This window comes from Haliaeetus leucocephalus, unplaced genomic scaffold (genome assembly GCF_000737465.1).
Source record: "Haliaeetus leucocephalus isolate CR32 unplaced genomic scaffold, Haliaeetus_leucocephalus-4.0 Scaffold605, whole genome shotgun sequence".
NCBI lineage: Eukaryota > Metazoa > Chordata > Aves > Accipitriformes > Accipitridae > Haliaeetus > Haliaeetus leucocephalus.
The window spans coordinates 5,396,340-5,417,089 of NW_010973041.1; the positions used below are offsets into that span (position 1 = coordinate 5,396,340).

The 20,750-nt window shown below is 40.9% G+C and overlaps 1 protein-coding gene across 1 annotated transcript in view; it reads left to right on the forward strand.

The window, feature by feature from the left end:
• Positions 1-11,370: 11,370 nt before the first annotated feature.
• LPAR1 (lysophosphatidic acid receptor 1) overlaps positions 11,371-20,750 on the forward strand; it is a 48,894-nt gene continuing 39,514 nt past the window's right edge. Inside the window, exon 1 of the mRNA XM_010578137.1 lies at positions 11,371-11,539. Coding sequence (XP_010576439.1) covers positions 11,480-11,539 — 60 coding nt within the window. The 5' untranslated portion in view covers positions 11,371-11,479. The remainder of the gene's footprint in view (positions 11,540-20,750) is intronic.

A 20,750-nucleotide genomic window follows, 5' to 3' on the forward strand; every position in this document is an offset into this window, starting at 1 on the left:
ACAAAGTATCATTTTGGATTTTAAAACAGCAAGAAAATGCTGCCCAAGAGATGGGTGTGGAATAGATGCAATATGGAAATAATCAGGAAAGGAGGTTGAGCAAGTGAGAGAATTGCACTGGATGGTGCGAACTGACCTAGGTCAGGGAAGTACAGAAAGGATTCTTAAAAAAGACAACTACACAAACTAAATGGAAGTTTTTTCCAATGGTAAATAAGATTTGAAGTCCCTCAATGTGTAGCAGAGAGAGAAAAAAGTACCCTGTGTTGAAAGGGGAAAAGGAGCATGATTCAGTTGTGGACAGCATGATGGTGGCACTTCCAGCAAAAATGTTGAGATTTAAATAGAAAATGATGAGTGCCTCTTGATTTTTATTTTTTTAAATTTATTTTTTTTAATGCCATCTGAGCAGTATGCAGAGAAACCTGGTGTGCTGCCGCATGCCTTGTGGATTAGCCTGCTGCTGATGTGAGTCCAGTTTGTACCATAATTGACATGACTTAGGGTGAGTGTGTTCATGATTTCACATGTTACAATGCCAAATGCTATGGGTTTGTCCTGTCAAAATGTGTTTTATGTTTATTAGTAAAATGTGGCATTTTCTTCTGATGGCAGAAGTCAGAGTAGTAAAAATACAAATTCCCTAGAATATCTTGAGAGAAAGGAGTTAATTGTTTTGGACACAGAAGACTAGAAAGGCCAAGAAAAATCTTTTTTCTTTTTAATCAGATGCAGCAATGTTTAGTTTCCTGCCTTCATGATGGGACCTTTATCTGCCTTCAAAAAGAGCTTTTAAGTGAACATCTTGCTACCACTGACACAGATGAGGGAAGATGTTTGTTATTTTCCCTTCAAGATGTTCTTGGTCATTTCCATTAATCTGAAAATAAGTGTCACGATGGGCCAAATGAGAATCTGTTCTGCTTCCACCAATGTTGTAACGTCATGTCCTCAGATACCTTTTGCCATGAGTAACCAACAACAGGAAATCTCATGGGTACGTACGTGTTGCAGAAAGAATGGTGATGGGGCTCTCTGACTTCAGCAGGGTTGGACCTGTAGCAAATGCCTGGGGAAGTGGGAGTCCTCCTGCCTCCCTTGCCTGCCATGGAGGTCATCAACGAAATGCATTTGAACTTCATGGGCACAGGATCAGACTCTTGGTTTGCCAGAGTAAACAAACAAAAAAAAACAAAAAACAAAACAAAACCCCAAACCAATCCAACCAAGCAAAAAAACCCCAGACCCAAAAAACAAAACAGCAAAAAACACAACCCCAAGACAAAAAACAATTCCTGAAAGAATGAACAGTTTCTAATTTGGGGAATAATCTACTCACCGAAGAGCCTTCACGGTGGCCACAGTAAAACATTTGAAGTTCCCTTCTGGGGATAAACATCAGAGGAGGTAAAGGAGAAAGGCAGACATGCATAGGTTAATTACAGATGCTTGAACTGTGTGCCCTTTGGTGGAACCCAGTGCATAACTGTGGTCAGCCTGCTTTTGTCATGCTTGAAAGGAGTATGAGGCATGGTGACAGGCAAAATAGAGTGGCATATGGAAAAGATTTCCCTGCAAGATAAATGCTTCAGGGTAGTGTACTATCTACTGAATTTTGTGCATTGAAAATCTGTGAATGGGGATTTTTTTTCTTTTATATATTCAGATTGATCTTCTGCTTTTTTGGGGGGGATGGGCAGGGGCTCTGATCTTGCCCCAGTGGGATGATTGGGAAGATGTCTCTCCTGACCCATGTGTTCTCTGTGAGAGCAGGTGATTTCTTGGGGGGAGTGCCACTGCACAGCGGCACTATTTTATTGATGTAAATTAGTTCAGTGTGTGGTAGACGAATAAAGTCACAGATTGTCGTCTTAACCTTGCAGTGGGGAAGAAGGCACAGTTTCACACCATGCTGCCTCTGCAGAGGTCATGAAGATGTTTAGCGTGGGTAAGGAGGCTCCGCCTGACACGTTGTTGCTGAACTCCTTGCAGGATGTATTCTGTCATGGGAAGATTTAGCAGCAGTCTTGTAGAACTCATATTATTAATTACTGATACCAGAACAATGATCTTTCCCTGATTAGCCACAGAACTCCTATTCAAAAAGGTTTGACTGATGTAATTTTTTTTTTTTTTTTGAAGCACAGGCTGCGCTATGAATGCAAATGGCGTTGATTTGAGATCCTCTGTTGATTATTGTGTTGTGGAAGAGTCCTACTGAATGCAGGGGCAATTTTTTAAGTTTGTGTTGAAATCATTTTCTTTCTAGCCTTGGATTACCACTGAAAAATTAATCCTTTTTCTTTACACAAGCAAGGCTAACAGCTGTACTGCACTCCTTAAAGTGAAGACTGAGGCAGTGGAAACTATAAGTCTATTCTAGCTTCAGGAAGTTGCACACTTCTCTGGAGCACCTTTTAAAAACTCTTTGAGGTGTACAGGTGTGAGCTGGCTGAAGGCAGAAGGGGAAGTAGGAAAGATGAGTTCCTTTTTTTTTGTTTTGTTTTGTTGGTTTTTTTTTCTTTTGTAATACGCTTTTGGACTTCTGCATTTTGTAAGATGCTTTTCAGGTGACTGGGCAAGTTGCAGTTAAATTTCCCAAGGTGTTGTTTGTTGTTATTTTGTTTTGGTTTGGTTTAAGTAAAAGCTGAATGCTCTGGCCAGCTGTTGCTGTTCAGTAAAGCAATCTGCAAGGTGATACACAGCTAAACATGCTGCTGTCCTGCTTTTGATGCTCTTAGTGGCTAAGAGGTGGTTGTGCTATATATTAGGTGGAATGTACGCTTTGGCTGACAAAGTGCAATCAAAGCAGGCGTCATACCAACATAGAAGCAGATGTATTACTTACGTGGGACCATAGCAATAATAAAACGCCTGATTCTGTGGTGTATCTTTGTGACACTGAATCACTTCCAAGACAATTGTTTAGGACATTGTCGCTCTGAAGTTGGAGCAGCACTGGTGTAGACAGTATCTGCTCTGACATGTTCAGTGGCTCCATTAGATCTGAACTTGGGAAAGTTTTTGTCCTTCTGCTTTTTTGGTTGTCGAAGTCACAAGTGCTCAGATTAAAAAAAAAAACAAAACAAAACACCACACTTGAGAAAAGCCAGAAAGCAGATGATGTTTTCAACAGCCAGAAGAGGGGATCTCCACAGCACTTGCTGTCCAGAGGTCTTGCTGGAGGCTGTTCTCCTGGTCTCTCTCAGCACTTAGGCAGGAGGCTGTCTCAGCCTACCTTGCTGCCAACCCTTTTGCAGATGTTTGTAAGCCTTCACCGTCACACGGGACGTCCTGTAAGTGCAGCTCTGCTAGTGCTCCTGCAGCTCCAGGCATTGGGATGCAGCCCCTAGCTTGATGGATGGAATATTACAAAATCTTACTGTGCTACCATATAGCCAGTGATGGCAGGAGAGAGGGGTTAGTACCAACCAATTCTGGGGTTTTGGGCCAACCAGCTCAATTGTCCATTGTAGTTGCCAGTTTATTTATTATTAACAAGTCATTTGTTGATGACAGAAACATTTAAAGTACTGCATTATTCTTGTTGCATGTGTCCCTCCCTCCTTCCTCCTTCCCTCCCTTTTAAGCCTTAATGATATTTTGTCTAGCCAGTTTCTTTGTTGTTGTTCATCTTTTGTGTCAGGTTGGAAAATGATCCTTTTTTTCTTTTTTTTTTTTTTTTTAAATAATTGCTCTGGAAATGTGTGTGCACAAACAGTGCATTACTTCACCAATAACGGAAGTTCTGTGAGCAGAAATTTTCTGGATAGAATTTGATGCTGTTGGATTAACCCACTCAGCCTGTGAAAGAAAAGGTCTGATCTCTTAAACAATACCTGCAAAGAACTGACAATTTAATAGCAAAGTGAATTAACCATTGATTACTGCAAAGAAATGACTAAGTCATTTCTCCACAGGGACCGGGATTTGATGGAAAAATGTTTCTGGATATGGATTGATTTCCAGTTGCAGTTTGGGCAAATGTGTGTGCTGTGTTTTGGGCATAAGGTATTACTTACATAAGCATCTTTTATTCTGTATAGTTATTGCCTGTCTTGGTGCATGTGAAAAATTATGGTTTGCCCCTGTGTGATGTACTAGCATAACCTCAGCATGGAAAATTCACCTCGTTTCCTGTGAGGATCTCAATTTCTTCTGCAGAAGTGAATGAGTAGCTCGGTTTCATTGCATCTTCAGCCTGTCATTGGTCTTTCTTCTCAGACTGAAGAACCCGGCCAGTTTCTTGGGGCTGGTTGTAACTTCTGTGATACTCACTTCTGCTAGTGGGAAAGAACAGAGACCATCAAGTATGTTTTACTGTGGTTGAGTCTTTTTGCAATATTTGCAAGGTAGAGATTTCCTATTGTTGTGTCTGAACCTTTCCATATGTTAGCAAATTCCAGTAAAACCTATTTTTCTAGACAGTGAAGTTGGACTCAAGAAATGTCTGGCTTTACCGGCAGAGGCTGTTTCCAGGGGGGTGATGGTACAGCCAGCATGGGAAACAGAGCGATGTTGTCCCTTTCCTCTGGCACTCCCCTCCCAGACTTCCACAACCCTCAGTAAAACCTCACAAATCTATTTTCACAGTGAATTTATTCACTCTTATGAAAAGCTTCCAAATGGGCGAGATGCTATAGCTCTGTAGCTCTTTAAAGCAGTCTGTCCAGTGGCTAGAAGCAACAGATGGGAAGGCTTTGAGAGGTGGCGTGTTTGCATAACTGGTCCTCACTGGACAACAGAGGGTAATGTCGCATGTGCTGTAATAACAGGTATAACTTGGGCAATTTGTTGGTTGTTGGTCTGAAGGCATGCTGAATAGTTGCATCCGTTTCCTTCTGTGAGAGTGTATACAAAAAGTGGTACAGCCCAGTCAGTGCTCACATCAGTCCCTGTGACATTAGAAATAGATAACTGTGTTCCATGCTATTACTGACAATTTCCAACTCCAGCAGTGTAATTTCAGATTCACTGCTATTTAACCTGTTTAATCAGTACCATTTACTACATATATTCCGATACTTATTGCTATAGTAAGAGATGGTAGATGCAATGAATTACCATGGGCACAGGATCAGACTCTTGGTTTGCCAGAGTAAACAAACAAAAAAAAACAAAAAACAAAACAAAACCCCAAACCAATCCAACCAAGCAAAAAAACCCCAGACCCAAAAAACAAAACAGCAAAAAACACAACCCCAAGACAAAAAACAATTCCTGAAAGAATGAACAGTTTCTAATTTGGGGAATAATCTACTCACCGAAGAGCCTTCACAGTGGCCACAGTAAAACAGTAAAGACTTTTTTCCTGCTTTTGGGAGAGGGGTGTCAGGTGAAAGAGCCAGGCTGATACCAACTGAGCTGCAGAATTTGTACAGTAAAAACGTGTGTATTCAAATATACACACTGTCAACAAAGTTTGACAGGGTGTCCTGGTTTCAGCTGGGGTAGAGTTAATTGTCTTCCTAGTAGCTGGTACAGTGCTGTGTTTTGAGTTCAGTATGAGAAGAATGTTGATAACACTGGTGTTTTCAGTTGTTGCTCAGTAGTGCTTAGTCTAAAGTCAAGGATTATTTCAGCTTCTCGTGCCCAGCCAGCGAGAAGGCTGGAGGGGCACAAGAAGTTGGGAGGGGACACAGCCAGGGCAGCTGACCCAAACTGGCCAAAGGGGTATTCCATACCGTGGGACGTCCCATCTAGTATAGGAACTGGGGGGACTGGGGGTGGGGATCGCTGCTGGGGGACTAACTGGGTGTCGATCACTGGCTGGGTTTAAACCACGACACAGGGACAGTTAATTTTGTGTTATTTTCTAAACTGTATTGATGCATCTGCTGAGGCAATAGACGGGAACGTCTGTTTTCTGAGACATCAGAAATTTGATGGGGAGTCAGTATGGAAAGAGTCGTATTAACTGGGAAAAGACTTGTTGCGGTTGTTCAGAAGGACTTATAAGGCAAGAATACAACAATGGGCCACACCATCTGTCTGGAACTCTCTTTTATTTCTTTTCTGCTTCTTTTGCCCAATACTGAATCACAGCTATTAACTTCTTGCAGCTCTCTTAATTGCTGAGCAAGTTAACACAGGGCACAGAAGGTTATCTTCATTTCAGGCAGAACATACCCTGGAACAAGTAGAGAGGGTAGAACTGAGGGGAAATATGCATTGTAGAGGTCATAACCACTTCAATTAGTTCAGCTTGTTCTTGTGCTTTGGCAGGTCAACCAGTAAAGTTTCATGAGCCTTATGCAGCTCATTCTGCACATTTATTTGTTATAGTACACCACGTACCAAACTCACTTCAAGATTCAGCAGTCTGGTCCCTGATGCAAAACAAGACTTTTGCAGAAACAGCACTCCAGACATGCCATGCGAGGAAAGAGGAGGAAAGTCCTGAGGTGACAGGACAGGGAACTGGCATGTGGCTTTTCCCCTCATTTTAACTAGTAGTGAACGATGAATGCAAAAAAAAAAAATAAAAAATGAGTGCTGTGTTTATGCAAAGGCTTGCTGAAACTAACTGAAAGAAGTCAATACTGACATTAGAGTTTGAATCATCTTGCAATTTCAGGGAGACCAAGAGCTTCTTATGTGCATTTCTGTGGTGTGGTTTGCCCTTTGCCAGTCTGCTGAGACTATCGTTTCACAGTTGCAGGTACCGCTGCTCACATATGAAATCATGTTGACAGATCCTGGGGTTTTTTAGGGGGTTTTTATCAATTGCTTTAAAGTATATGTCAAGAGAAGTTTCAATGTTTGAAGAGTCACTATTAAATAACTTTTTCAGACCACTTTTAAGCTAGTGAATTGCATTTGTGTAAGTGAATCTGTACATCTACTGTTCAAAGTGACAACATCAGAGGTGGTGAAGGCTTTACTTAAAATAATGTAAGGACTCAGAAGAGTTAATATCTTTCTGTTAGGAAGAAGATCTAGTGCTCTGTAACTTGCAAAAGAAAATCCGAATTATTGCAATAGTTCTAGCAGTCTCTATAGTAGAGGAAGGAGTAACAGGAAGGCCTCTTCTCTTTTCTTAGCAGCGTGAAATTGAAACAAATTTTTCTGCCTTTCATGTTTATTTTCTTATATGCTAGACAGTTTATCTGTAGTTGTTCATTTATTAACCAAGTGGTTACTGGAGAGCAGAAAAACACCTCTGAGTCCATAGTAGGTACCTAAAAATTCATATTATCACCATCACTTTAACAAGTGGTAAAATGAAGTGGTAGGCAGGTCAGGTCATTGCTGTTGCTCTTCCCTGGATGGTGATCGCTTGCCTTTTTGCTTCGTAAGGCTGCCATGGTGGGGTCATGCTTTTATTTGTGTGTTGAACAAACTAATGCTTACAGGCAGCAGTTGTTCAGTGAAGGAGGCTGCCAGAGGTGAGTGATGCCAAATGATTACTTTTGGATGGCAGGATTTCAGATGCCACATGAAATCTGGAATGTCTCTGAAGTGACATCTGGAAGTGGGACCCTTATGTGAGATCTTTTTATTACTCTTTCACCTTTTTACATGTTGTTCGAATGTTTTCTTTCCCTTGATGGGTTTATGGGTTCTATCCATCTGGGATCAATTAGGACTTAAAACTGTCCTCTGAGAAACCGTAAGTTAGTCCTTTATTCACTAGAGGTGTGCAGGGAGCTTTGTTTAGCTAAGTCACATTTAACAGTTTCAAGGTCATACCAAATCAGCATCTTCAGTCATGTGATACAGAAACTTGAAGCCTGTGAAGTCAAGCTGTGGTACCAAAAGATGCTCTGGTAGGGGTGCAGGAAACCAAAGCTGAAAGGCGGTAACAATGCAGGACACCTGAAATTGTCTGACACAGGAGACAGCCGCAGATTGTGAAAACCCAATTAGCCTGTCAGTCTCAGCACCTTACTCTAGCAGAGGCACTGTATATTGGCCCAGATGAGATACACAGTGATGCAGAAGTTGTTGGTATTGCCGTATTACTCCTATATTGCAGGTCATGATGTACTGTGCAAGAAACTGGGGAGGAATAAGGGTAATAATCTTTGTCATTGTAGTGCATTTTCCGGAAGCAGTTCCTTCAAGATGGATGTTTTTGTGATGCATGATTGCATTTCTCCTAACTACTCCAAGTAATGACAAAACTGCATGGTTCCTCTTTTCTGTGGTCTCGGACAGCTGATCCAGAAATCATGATGCTTAATCATAGCATGTCGGAGAGCAGTATGTGTTGTTTGGTGAGGATGCATTCCTGCTCTGTGTGTTAGATACGCGCTACTCTGCTGAGCATTAGCTGATTATTATTTTTCCTCCGTTAACCAAAAACTCAATGTGTTACCATAAATTACTATCTAAATGTTGTAGTTTATGGTGAAACATTATTTCTTAGAGATGAGTCACCTTCACAGAGGATAAGAAATTCTATGATCTTCCTTTTACAATTTTTAAATACATATCTAACGTGTTTCCCCACTTTGCAGTCCTCCAGATGCATTCTGTACAGACAGCAGTGTCTATCAAGAGAAGAGTACGTAGAGTGGTATTCGCTCATGACACCTGCAGTTCCAGTGTTTGGGAATTATATGTGTGATTCTACTTCCAAATTTGGGTCTTTTTTTCAATGCTTTGTAGTGCAGCAAGCCATCAAAATCTCATTAGTAAGAAGCCACTCCTGTGCTTTTGTGTTTCAGGCTTTCTTTTTAGTAGAGATTACATTTTCTGTCATAGTGCCCTTTAGCGAAGTTCATTTGAGGATCCTGTTCCCTTTATTTGCAGTTCTTGAAAAACATGGGGCTGCACCCTGAACTCACACGGATATCAAGTTAGGAGCCACCTTTGTTTGCTTGGATGCAGTCAGCCTGTTTTTGCACTGCCGTGAAAGCACAGTCCCCTCTGTGATTCATTATTGCTGAAGAAGACGAGGCAGGTTGGGATCAGGGGGGAGAGTCCTTTTGTAAAGTCTAACCTGTTTTCAGCTGGAATGCTTTTAGGAGCCTAATTGGCAGAAACTCTTAATCATTGTGTGTATGCTGTGCTCAGGAGGTTGAGAACCAAGGTGTGTGTAGAAGAGCCTTCCTTTTCCTAGCCAAACTGAGGGATCAGCGCAATACAAGCAATGAAAATGCAGCTAGGTGCAGAAGGGGAAATGTGAAATGGTCATAGGCTTTGGAATTTCGTACTAATCCTGTGTTTTCTATTTCTTGGACAGTGGTGAAAAATGACTACAGGCATATTTCTCTCATCTGCGTTGAAGTGCTCATTGGATTTTATGGCGTTAAGCTTTTTCTGACATTTATGTTCTACCTGGAGTACACAGAGCTAGCTAAAGGCTGAACAGACTTAAGATTTTTTCTTTTTTCTCTTTAGTTTTTCTCTTCTGTTCTGTGATGCTCCCTAGTAAAAATGATCGTTTTCTCTCCTTTTTATATGTGGAAAACAGGATTCTAAGCATACCTCTGGTTTTGGTCTAGATAGTGTTCCCCATCTTCATTATCCAAAAGTGGCAGCATTTTAGGATTAAGAGAAGAGAATAAATTTTAAAAGAAACTAATAATGAACTGCTGTACTTAAGTGTGTTTTGAGAAGAACAGAAACAAAGGTCTTCTGAGGTCTTATTTAAGTTACATTTGTGACAGCTCACAAGACAGTGATGAAATGTGCTGGTTGAGGATCTTGAGGCTGTTGATGGAGTTTTACTGAAATTTAATCTCTTCTTGGTCAAATAGCAAAGCTTCCCTAAATCAGAAGAGCAGTAGTTTCAAGTTGATGCTATTTGTTTCCTTCATCTGTCATGCACGGTGGAAAAATTAGTGAATTTCAGAAAACAGACAAAACTCTGTTTTTGAAAAGAAAACAGGAAGCCTGAAGGATGTGTATCTAGATTCTCTGACTTCAGTGAAGGCTTTCTTGGAGGAATGCTAATCTCCATTTTCTGCCCTCTCTGTGAGTATAGTAGTAGAAATTTGGAGCAAGGAGTGGAAAGAATGAAAGGTTACTAGCAAGAAATGAGTAGGAAAGAATAGGGGTCACTGGAAAGCTATATAAAGATGGAAAAAGTGATCCTAGGGCTTGGAAGATGAGACGGCTACATGTGACGTAAGGCATGTGGGGATGTGTTGAAATGTGAAGCAGGCATTTCAGGATGATGCTTTTTAAGAAGGAGGAATAATTTCCACAGTGGTGTGCAAAGACTGAGTCTAAATGAACAAGACAAAAAAAAAGGTGGCATAACTGACTCAGGAAAGCATCTGGAGTACAGCTTTCCTACAGCACTTATCTGTTCTTTCTTGGCTTGGTAAGTAAGTGTTGCCTTTGAAAAAATGAACCAGTGGCCAGGAAAGTTACTAGTATTGTCTGTATGACAGCACCATGGTCTCAGTTTGAAAAATACCAGTTAGGTTTGGGATCATTTTTGGTATGTTTGTTGGATCCTGAATACACTTAGTATGAGTGGTTTTCCGCTGTGATTTACAGAATAGGAAGTGGTAGATACAGAGAGCGGTAGGTGTCTCTCCAAAATCCTTTCTCTGGTGGCTAATTTGTGGGTTGTGTGGTATATGTCTGAGCTGATTGAGGGAAAAAAACTGAAGTAGCCTTAGTCCGGAATTTTTAAATGGGATTAATTTCTTGGTCATTTACAGTTTTCTCCCCTTTTGTTCGGTTTTCTTTGCACAAAAGAGTAGGAGCATTTGCAGAAGCTGATCTAACCTTGCTAAACATGATAGTTAGGGAAATAAGTTCATTCTGTTGGATCATCTGATCAAACTTTACACAAGAATTCAGTATATTCACTGACAGCAAATCTGTGCCTATCTGGCAAAAATAGTAAATACAGTTAAAATAAATTAAGGCTAAGGATGGCATGATATTTAAGTTATTTTTTTGTAACACAGAAGAAAAGTTCATGTGATCATGGAACTGTAAACAATAGATGTTGAGGAATTAAATGTATCCTAAATTCCAGCAAGTAATTCTACGAGTAATCTCCTGTGAGGGCTTTTTTTTTTTTTTTTAATTTGGTGGGGGGGTAAAAAAAAAACCAAAAACAAAAACAAAAAAAACCCCGAAACGTTAACATGATTCCAGTGTTCTGGAGGTGACCATCTTTCCTTGCAAATGTGTACATGGTCTGTGCATTAGCCTTCTGACTGTATTCAGTTTGTGCGAATTCTGGTTTGTGTGGTCAAGTGAATTGTTTTGCTGTTCTGGACCAAATTCCAATGTGCCCATTGAAACTTCTCCTGGAAATCTGTTGTGAATGGTCATGTAAGCAAGTTGTGTTGTGCAAACTCACAGGATGGTTTTGCAGCAGCCGAGGGGCTTGGGTGTTGACTGCATATCCAGTTCTCTTGTGTATTCTCAACAATTATTTTTTTTCCTTCCTACTAGGAGCAAATGACAGCATGACTAGGGTCTGAGGAAGTGCTTCTGTGTTCCTACCAAGGGTCTGTGGGTGCAGAGGAAGGGTGCAAGGACAGCAGGGACATTTTGAGCTACCATGGATATCCCCACTGATTTGGTGCCGTCCTCCATGATGTCCCAACCTGAAGTGATTGAGGTGAGTGGACCATGATGGAACTCTGACAGCTGAACCAACTGAACCTCCTTCTTACTTCCTTATTGAATCCTAGCTTTTTCTCCTGTCTCACTTCTGAGTCATCGAGGGAACTTTTCCTGAAGTATTGTATTAAAGACTCTCATAATTTGCTAAGAGTGTTGTTATACTTCGACACGTGATATTCCTGTGTTATTCTATTATTTGTAGAATAAAATACATGGCAAAATACAATCTTTATTGACTCCATGTAGGTGATCCCTGCACTATGGTTTGATTTTTACTGTGCATAATGAATACAAAGTAGAAGAAAGTCATAATGTGGTTCAATTGGAATAATACTGCAGGAAATTTCAGGTTCAGTGTTCTTATCAGAAAAGCTAAGTTTTAAGCCAAAAGCAGCAATAAAATTGATAACATACTTAAAATTACTAACACACTAATCTTGCTTTCATGAATCAAAGAGCATGTTTCAGACTTGATATTTATAAATACCTAAGTGATTTCTTCAGCTCTATGTACTGAACACCAAGTACTTGTGTTTTCTGGTGAAGTAAATACTACAAACAGAAAAGTAGGTGTTAATAACAGTCAAGATTTCATCTCAGAAAAGCATTTTTGAAGTCCCTTTGACTTCATAGAGACCCAAGTGTCTGTTACAACTTAAAACTTCTAAGGATGTGTATTTTGCTGAAGAGGGCACCACAACTGGTTAAAGTAGATGTCAGAAAATTTGAGATCTAATGTTTATTTTGCTTTGTTGTTGTTGTTGTTTGCTGGAGATTCTTTGGCTCAGGAGACTACACCTCTTAGCAATAGGCACTGAGAAGTGCAGTAGTTCAGAGATCCCTGGACCCTGTGAAGTTACAAAAAACATGTCTGCTAATGGGTGGTGATGTGGAATGAGCTGAATCCAAAATCTGCCTTGGAGAAACTTCTTTGTGCTCCTCTTCCTCCTGTGTTTCAAATGGAGAACTAGTATATTTTAGAAGTATTTTTGTTGTTTTTCAAGTCTCTGTCCCTGTTAGGGTCAGAGAAGGATTTTGTGTCTTTACAGCAGGATAGAATACCTGCTAGGAGTTGGATGCTGTGTGGTTGTGTCCCAGGCTGCCTGGCTGCTGCCAGACTGTTCTCCCTTTCTGGAGAAAGGCTCCCCCAGGCCGTTTCCCCACGTGTTCTGAAAGGCATTTGTACCTCTGCCTCCATGGTTTCTCTCTTCAGAGCCTTCTTTATGTATAAAAAATTTGTGTATCTAAGGATTGCTCTTCAGGATAAATGCCCTTTCAAAGGTCAACTGTGGTGCAAGAATAGGTGGAAGAAAACCTATCGCTTGTCAAGGACTTGATGATCAGCATAGTCACCGTTCTGTTGTACTTAACACACAAACAAATACACATCTCCTGTGTCTGCAGGGACTTTCTGCTGAATAAATCCTGCCCTGGACTTGCATCACTAGACCAAAGACTAGAGATAAATGGATGATTCTGGTCATTGACTGGTAATCCAGACAGCTCTTCCTCCACACTTGGGTTTTAGAGACTGTGCTTCAATGAGATTTGACTTGGGAGCCAAAAAGAAGTGGCAACAGGAAGTAAAGGAAAGACTGGTATCTCAGTGTGGGAAATGACGGTAGAAAAATATCATTGTCTCAACCTCATGTTGTAAAAATGGACTCAAATTTGATATCCATATGGGCAGACTTACATGCATGCATGAATTCTCACAGACTTCATTAAACCATTGTGGGTCTGACGGTTAAGATAAGTCTTGAATCCTATGTAAAGGAGTAACATCTCCAAACAGTCAGCTGGGAGCCATGTGTATGTTTCTGAGGTTAAGGAAGAGCCTTTTAACAGGCAAGAACATAGTGAGACACATAGCTAAAGAGACAACTCGTTAGATGGAAGTATTGAAGTAAAGCACTTTTCAGACTGGGACTGCATGGTCTTCCCTTTCACATTTGTGTTGACATACAAATGAATTTTGGATATAGTTTAGAAAACTATATTCATTAAAATACTTTTTTTTTCTGGAGGACATTATTTTGCCTTTTAAAACCGAGCAGATGCCACAGTGTGCTGCAGAAGACATTTAGAGACTGATGTTTTAAGGAAACGATTTTTTTTAAACCTGGAAGTAACCTTGCATGCCTTCTGCATGAGCTAGATGGCATCTCAGTTACAAAAGGAAGTGTTTTGCTACCTCACTTTAAACTTTCTTTATCTTTAATCTTTTTTTTATCTTTAAGCTTTCCTTTAGCATTGCCAAGATAGTTGGTTTCCTTCATATTTCGTCAAAGTAGTCTTAGAATTATCTGTTTTGTATACACATGTATGTGTATGTACATATGTGTATACATCTCAGTAATAAATATTCCTCTGCCTATCATCAGTCCTTTAACTGCACATGGCAAACAAGGATAGACCCTTATTTACCACAGGGGAGAATCCCAGAGACCTCAGCAGGATCTTTTGCAATCTGAAGCCCACCCTGCCAGGTTTTTACTTGGGCTTGAATCCTACGGATGCTTGTTGTAGCACCACAATGAGGGAAGTTCCTGCTAATTTAATTGCAAATGGTATCTTTCTCAAGATTTGTCTTCTGAGTCAGGTAACAAAAGATTCACATTTTGAAAAAGTTTTTGAAAGTCACTTCTTGATACCAGGTATGAAATTGTTGTTAGTGTTTCAAAATGTTCTTATTGCTAGTGTGTCAACATAGAAACTGATTTTGGTGCTCTCTACAACCCTCTACTGAAGCAACACATTTTCCACAGTCATGTCTTTTCATACCCTCCCTGTACACTGACCTGTCCAAAGCTCTCTGCTCCCATCTTCTTTCCCCCTCAGCATCCTGTTACCAGATGTAAGAAGTGGTGATTAAGAGCACAGACTTAAGGCATCTTGGTCATGTTTATATGTGAAGGATAAGTAATGTTTCAGGGTAGTTTAGCTATCCATAGCTCAAATCTGGAATAGAAAATAGTTCTGGAACACCATTCACAATATGTCAAAGTCGTCAGTGAAATGAAAAAAATTCCAGAATATGCTTTGAGTTTTTGGCAATGGGGTTTTACTGTAGCGCCGAATCTAGTGATTTCAGATTAGATAAGCCATTCTGCTCTTAAAGAGAGAGAAACAAAATGTAACAGAACTTTTTGACTTTTAAATTGGGGATATTTTGTGGTACGTGTGATGACTTCATACCTCAGCTATAAGCAAAATTATATAATAGAAACCTGATTAGTCTGATAATGCGGTAAGCAGAAAGTTAAATAATTCTGTAAGAAGCATTTACTGTCCCAGAGGGCTTTACGGTTTGCAAAAAGGAACCATAACAAGTGGTGATCTAAACTGATTAATGTATTCTGTGGAGTGATTAGTATCTTCTCTCTTTGTGAATGGCATGAGATGAATTCTGCAGTAAAAGCTTTGAAGAAGAAATGATTTGAGCTCCAGTTGCTTAATGAACCAGGGACTTCCAACAGTGCTTCAGAAATGCTTAAAACAAGAAAACAACAAAAATTCATCATTCTCTTTCTGCTTTTGCCAGCAGTGGATCCTACCAGCCAAATACTAGAAGTAAACGAGTACATTTAAGTAACTGCCTTGCAGCTGTTCCGAAGAGAAATCCAGAGCAGTTTCCATTATAGTGGCCTTTCATGGCCATGTGGTTACCAGAGCCAAAAAACACTTCTCCCTGTCTGTGCCAGTGAATACTTGTCTATTTTCCCTTCTTTTTGTTTGAATTACAGTGGAAGAGATTTAAACTATTCTTGCCACAGAATGGTCATCCTCAGTACCTTTTTCCTCTTTATAATCGTGCTTCAGAACAGACTCCTGTGGGGTGGCACAGCTGTTGTAACCCTTTTCCCCAGCAAAGCCCAATACGATTTGCATTTTGGATTTGGTGCCTAAATTTCTGCAGCCATCAAACGCATGGATTTTTTTTTTCCCCTTCTAGGTGAGTCAACAAATTAACCTCTTTACCAAAACAGACCTCTGGTGGTAAACAAGAGAACAAAAGGAAATGGTGAGACTGGAAGAAACAGTTTGTGATTAGCAGTATATCCAGGCATCACAGGGGAAGCTTAAATACCAGTATGCTTTTTTTTAAATTCTTATACTAGATGAGATTCCCAGGAGTTCAAAATACATCTCCGTTTTGTTCAAAGTAGACCAATACTGCCTTATAGGCAGCTGCTCAGTAGTGTAGGAACAAGTTACTGATAGAGAACCCATTGTTGCCAGGCCCCTGAGAGAGAAAGATTTTTCTGTATTCTGTTTATATATTTCACAAAGCAGTGCATCAAAGCAAAAGAAACCCAAACTGTCTGATGTATATTTTGAGAAAAAAATGTACTTGCCATGGTAAACACAGGATAGTCTTCTTATTACCATTTGGAAATCTCTATTTCCAGTCCAAAATGAACTTTGCTACTCTCATTAACATAGTTTTGCATAAGCTTTTTGCTTGTAGACTAAACTCTCCCAAGTGCTCACTTTGCTGGTTTTCTTGGTGAGGAGTGGTGGAAGGTGTGCCCTGGAGGTGCAAGTAGCCCCAATAGCCTACAGCATTTTTTCAGCATAAAAGTCCAGTCTTTCAGCTGCTGGAGCCAAGAATTAATTCCCAGCTTGGCTCACTGAGCACCAACCTGGGCCCAAAGGATGCACGTTGTAATTATTTACACATGGAAACTCACTTGGGATGTTAGAGGTGCAGATTATTTTTTTTCCTCGTTTCTTCCACTCTGATGACTTCTAAAGTGACACAGATAGGGCACTGCATGCTACATTTGTCTCCAGGAAGCTCTCCCCGGGGCTGACGTCTTTGGGGAAGGTCTGTCCTGCACTGCACTCATCCTGCACAGCAGCCTTCAGGGACTCACAGCAGCTCAGGTGTCAGGTTGAGGAAAAGGCAGGTAGGCAACTGGGGACGAAACTGGGCGAGGTAGTGGAGAAGCCTAGTCTGCATCATGACACAGATTTTTATTTTTTTTTTGAAAGCTTAAGAGGTGGCGTATTTCAATCACTAAATCAGATGATAGAATGAAATTGCCTTCCTGTCTCCCACAAAGCCAGGAGGTGCTGAGCCTATACCTGCGTTTGACTAATGTTTGTGAAGCTTAGCTTGTTGTGAAAGCTCCCCCAGAAGAAAATGAGTTTTGAAGAGCTTTGCAAAAACCCTTTCTGTACTCTGTATGGCACATTTGGGCTCAGCTACCCAATTTGGGCTAAATATGCCTGATCATGTCTCTCCTAGTGGCAAAGCCAATGAGCTTATTTTTGCAATACCTCTACGTCGCAGTTGTGGCCTCCGTTTGAGAGGAGCTTGGAAGCCAGAGATGAGGCAGCAGAGAAGTGTTGTGTGGTCTAGGAACAAATCTTTAGCAATCAAAGTGTCTAAGCCATCCTAGCAATGTAAGGGGCGGGGGGGAGGGGATGTGATGATGTAGAACTATGCCCTGATTCAAACAGTCTTCATTTCCTTCTCAACTGGAAAACATTCATCAGAACATGTAGGCAGTGCTTGCGAGGGATGCAGCTCATCTGAAAATGTTGGATCTGTGGAAAAACAGCAACACTACAGCAGTGTCTGAATTATTGGGTAGGTTGCTGGAGGGATGAGTTCACTCTCTGTCTTTTGGATGTGTTTTTCCAATTCCTCTAGCTTTTTAATTTCCTAAATCTCTTTTGCTTGCAGAATTCTGCAGTGAAAGAGATTTCACGTGTGTGTGCATGTGCGTGTGCACGCTTCCTTTCTGCAGCAGTAGAAAGTGCAAGAAGTTGAAACCACAGAGCTGGCAATCTGGGCCCCAGTTGGCCAGCTCAGTATTCTCCTGATCGTCACTGCTCTTCACTAATGCTCTTGTATTTCAGTAGTGAATTGCATGGCTCCTGATTTATGTATCCTGAAAAGCTGCAGGGCCGAGTCAGGGTATTTCAGACCTGACAGTTAGCAACCCTGGCGTCTTCCAGAAGAAAGGCATTTTTAGAGTTAGCTGGACTTTCTGCTCTCACCCATTCCTTTTTTTAGCCCACGGAAGTTATTTTTGAACTTGCTTTTGTAGTAGTTGACAGTGAATAAGCACGAAGGAAGGTCAACACCCTCCCTGGTTTTATAGTCAGTCTGTGGAGGCCATAATCATAGTTTCCAACAGGATCTGTATCACTTGTGGATTATACCTTCCAGGAGTGAAATTGCTTCTTTTTCCAGGGTTGCTGGTGACTGGGTCTCTTTGGTACACTGAGTAGGTATGTTGGGTTACCCTTTTCAGGTATAAACTGTAGGATACAGAGAGCTTCTCAGTTCAATTTCTAGTAGCTGGGACATTTGTTAGCTCTGAGACTCCTTAGTAATACAGTCTACTACAAAAGCATCCTAAAAATTACTGGATATGCTAGCTATTGCCTCATGATCCGTAAGTAACTTTATGCCTTATCATGTCATAGCAGAGCTAAAGGGATCCCGTTGCAAAGAGATTCATTTCCTCCTGTCTTTTCAGCTATGTGAAGGGAAAAATGAGGATAGTGAAATGAAGAACTAGCCTGCTGTGACTGAACCACCGCATCTTATACAAGTTTTTCTTTAAGTCCATTGAATGATTACTTTGGGAGGTGCAGTTCTGAAAAGGGTATGTGAGGAGCTGTTGTATCATGGTGGTAGGTTTTCATACTTCCATTGTGCAGATGAAATTATATCTGTACATAAGGCACAGTAGACGTAAGGCTATAATGAATCAGGATCCTTGTCTGGAGACTTTTTGATTTTTTGACTTAAATTTGGGGTAAATGCCTTCTTAACTTCTACCTTCATCTTTAAAGGAAACACTGTCTTTTCCCCTTTATTTTTAAACCTTTTGTTCCTTTCGAATTCTGCAGTTTGAACAATAGTTTGTGCTTTTCATTCGGTAATGGAGAATTTTTTGTTGCAAATTGGAATTTTTTTCTCATCTGTTACAACTTTACTTTCATAAAACCCATGTATTTGCAGCTGTGGGTTGAGAAAGTATTTACATATTGATTCAATTATTCTTATACTTACTTGCTTATGCTTATTTTAAAGATATTCTTAATTGATACCCTTATGTGGGGATTGTGAAGTTGGCAGTTCCCCAAAGTTTTTCAGCTGTAGACTTCCTGATATGTTGGTAAACTTCAGAGTATTTTACCTAAACTGAAAGCAGTGCTACTGGTTTTCCACTCACTGCTGCACTAAATGTAAAGCTGTAAGACACCTACTGCTGTTTTGGACTCCTATTCTACCATTACCAATTCTGCATTTCCTCTGAAATGTTTTCTGGATTTCTGGGCAGCACTGAGAATGCTAAATATTATTTTTGGGATACAAGGGTAGCTACCTCAGAATTAAAAGCTCATCCTGTATAGAATGAGTCTCTTCAGAGTCTCCCAAACTTCAAGGAGACTGCATGCAAGTTGCATGACTTCTGCAAAATTGAGGTCTCTGGCTTGTACTTCACATTTCATTGTATGCAAAATTGTCATCTTCCTCAGACTTCCTTGCCAAATAAATTGCTTTTCATCTCCCCTCTGTTCTGGGTAAGAAAACAGCAGCATGTTGAGGTTAATTCAGTAAAGGGAAAAAAGAGAGGAGCAGACTGCGTTTGGAAAGCTTAGGGTTAAAATATTTTTAAGAGTTTTCTTGGGTATGGAATCATTTTTGTGGCTTCCAAGTTTTAAAAGCTCTGTAAAAGTCAGACCTTAGTATTCTAAGAATGTTCAGCTCTGTTTCTCTCGGCATGAAATAAATGCACCCATGCACGCTGGGGTGGGGGTGGCTGTCCTCTTTTTTTTTTTCTTTTTCATCTTTTTTTGTTAGGTGGACTGAGGAACTCTGCAAACTCTCGGGTTGCAGTGGGGTTTGTAAACTGATCATTTGCCCCTCAGGCACCTTGTGCTAACTAATGCTTCGTTTAGACAGTATCAATCAGCAGTGTTTGAAAACTTCTTGGTGTTTGTTTTCTACCCTAAGCATCTCTTCATGCACAGCCCTCACCAGGTGGGCTGTCACTCACCACTGAGCTGGCAGGATCCAGAGATCCCCTCTCACCTTCCTGCTCCAGGCAGCCAGTGCCTTCTCCGCTCCGGTATCTTCCCCGAAATGGGAAGGGGGTAACAGTCTTCTCACCCAAGGACATCCCATGAGCGATCTGCTGCATGCCTTGGATGCAAATCCTCATGCCACTCTTTAAGCTGCGATGGCAAGGTGGGGCAGCAGCAAGATGAATCAAACGGAAAGCACTGGAAAGTTGCTGACATGGGCTCTTCTTCCCAGTCTCCCCACTGCTACCCCAGTGGCGTGGCGCCGTACCACCAGAGGAGAGGAGCCGAGAGGACAACTGTAGCAGATAGTGGCTGGAAGGCCAGTGCCAAGGTGATGTTCTGGCCACGGGACAACTAGGTGTTGACTGTAGAAGCAGAGTGAGTTTTACTTATTAAGTCCTGGTGCCAAATTTCCTGGTGTGTGTGTGCTGTGTTGTGGTTCTATCTACGTCTCTTGATATTGAGAGATTTAACTCCATGTACTCAGGATTTTCTTGTTCTCTGGTTTGGGACAACTGTGTCTTGAGTATTAGATCAACCTCACATGATTAGAGGAGGCTTTGCTTTTAGTCTGCTATTACTCTGTTTTGCTTTATCTCTCTTTATGGTTTATAATTGAGATGTTTTCTTTTTCTACACAGATATGTCCTAGAGGTTTAGTTAACATGGGCAATTTGCAGCTCAGTTTGTTTTAAACTTCTGTTGAGATATACTAAATGGATGAGGTAAATCTCAGGGCACTGCACATCTGGCTTACCCGGGCAATGAAACACACTGAGTGAAACTTCAGGAAATTAAAATATAAACTTCCCTGCCCCTTTTCCTGCAGGGGCAGGAGAGGGGATGGATCTGCCTGCTTGCATATGCCATTATGGTATGTTAACACTTTCATTACTCAGCGGTACGTTGCATTTCCCTCCTGCTTGAGCCTTTCCAGTCAGATACCAGCGTCACGGGTAAATGCAATGCCTTGGGATTTGTATATTCGTGACCTTGGAGGTCAAAGCCTTCCTGGAAGGTAGGCGCTGGCATCTGAAAAAGCTGATCATCTGGAGTCTCCTGTTTCAACTTTTGTCATCAAACTGTCTCTTCTTCTGCTCTTCTTTCTTTAGGGACTGAAAAGTTCGCTTTTAAAGGAGATCCCAAGTTTT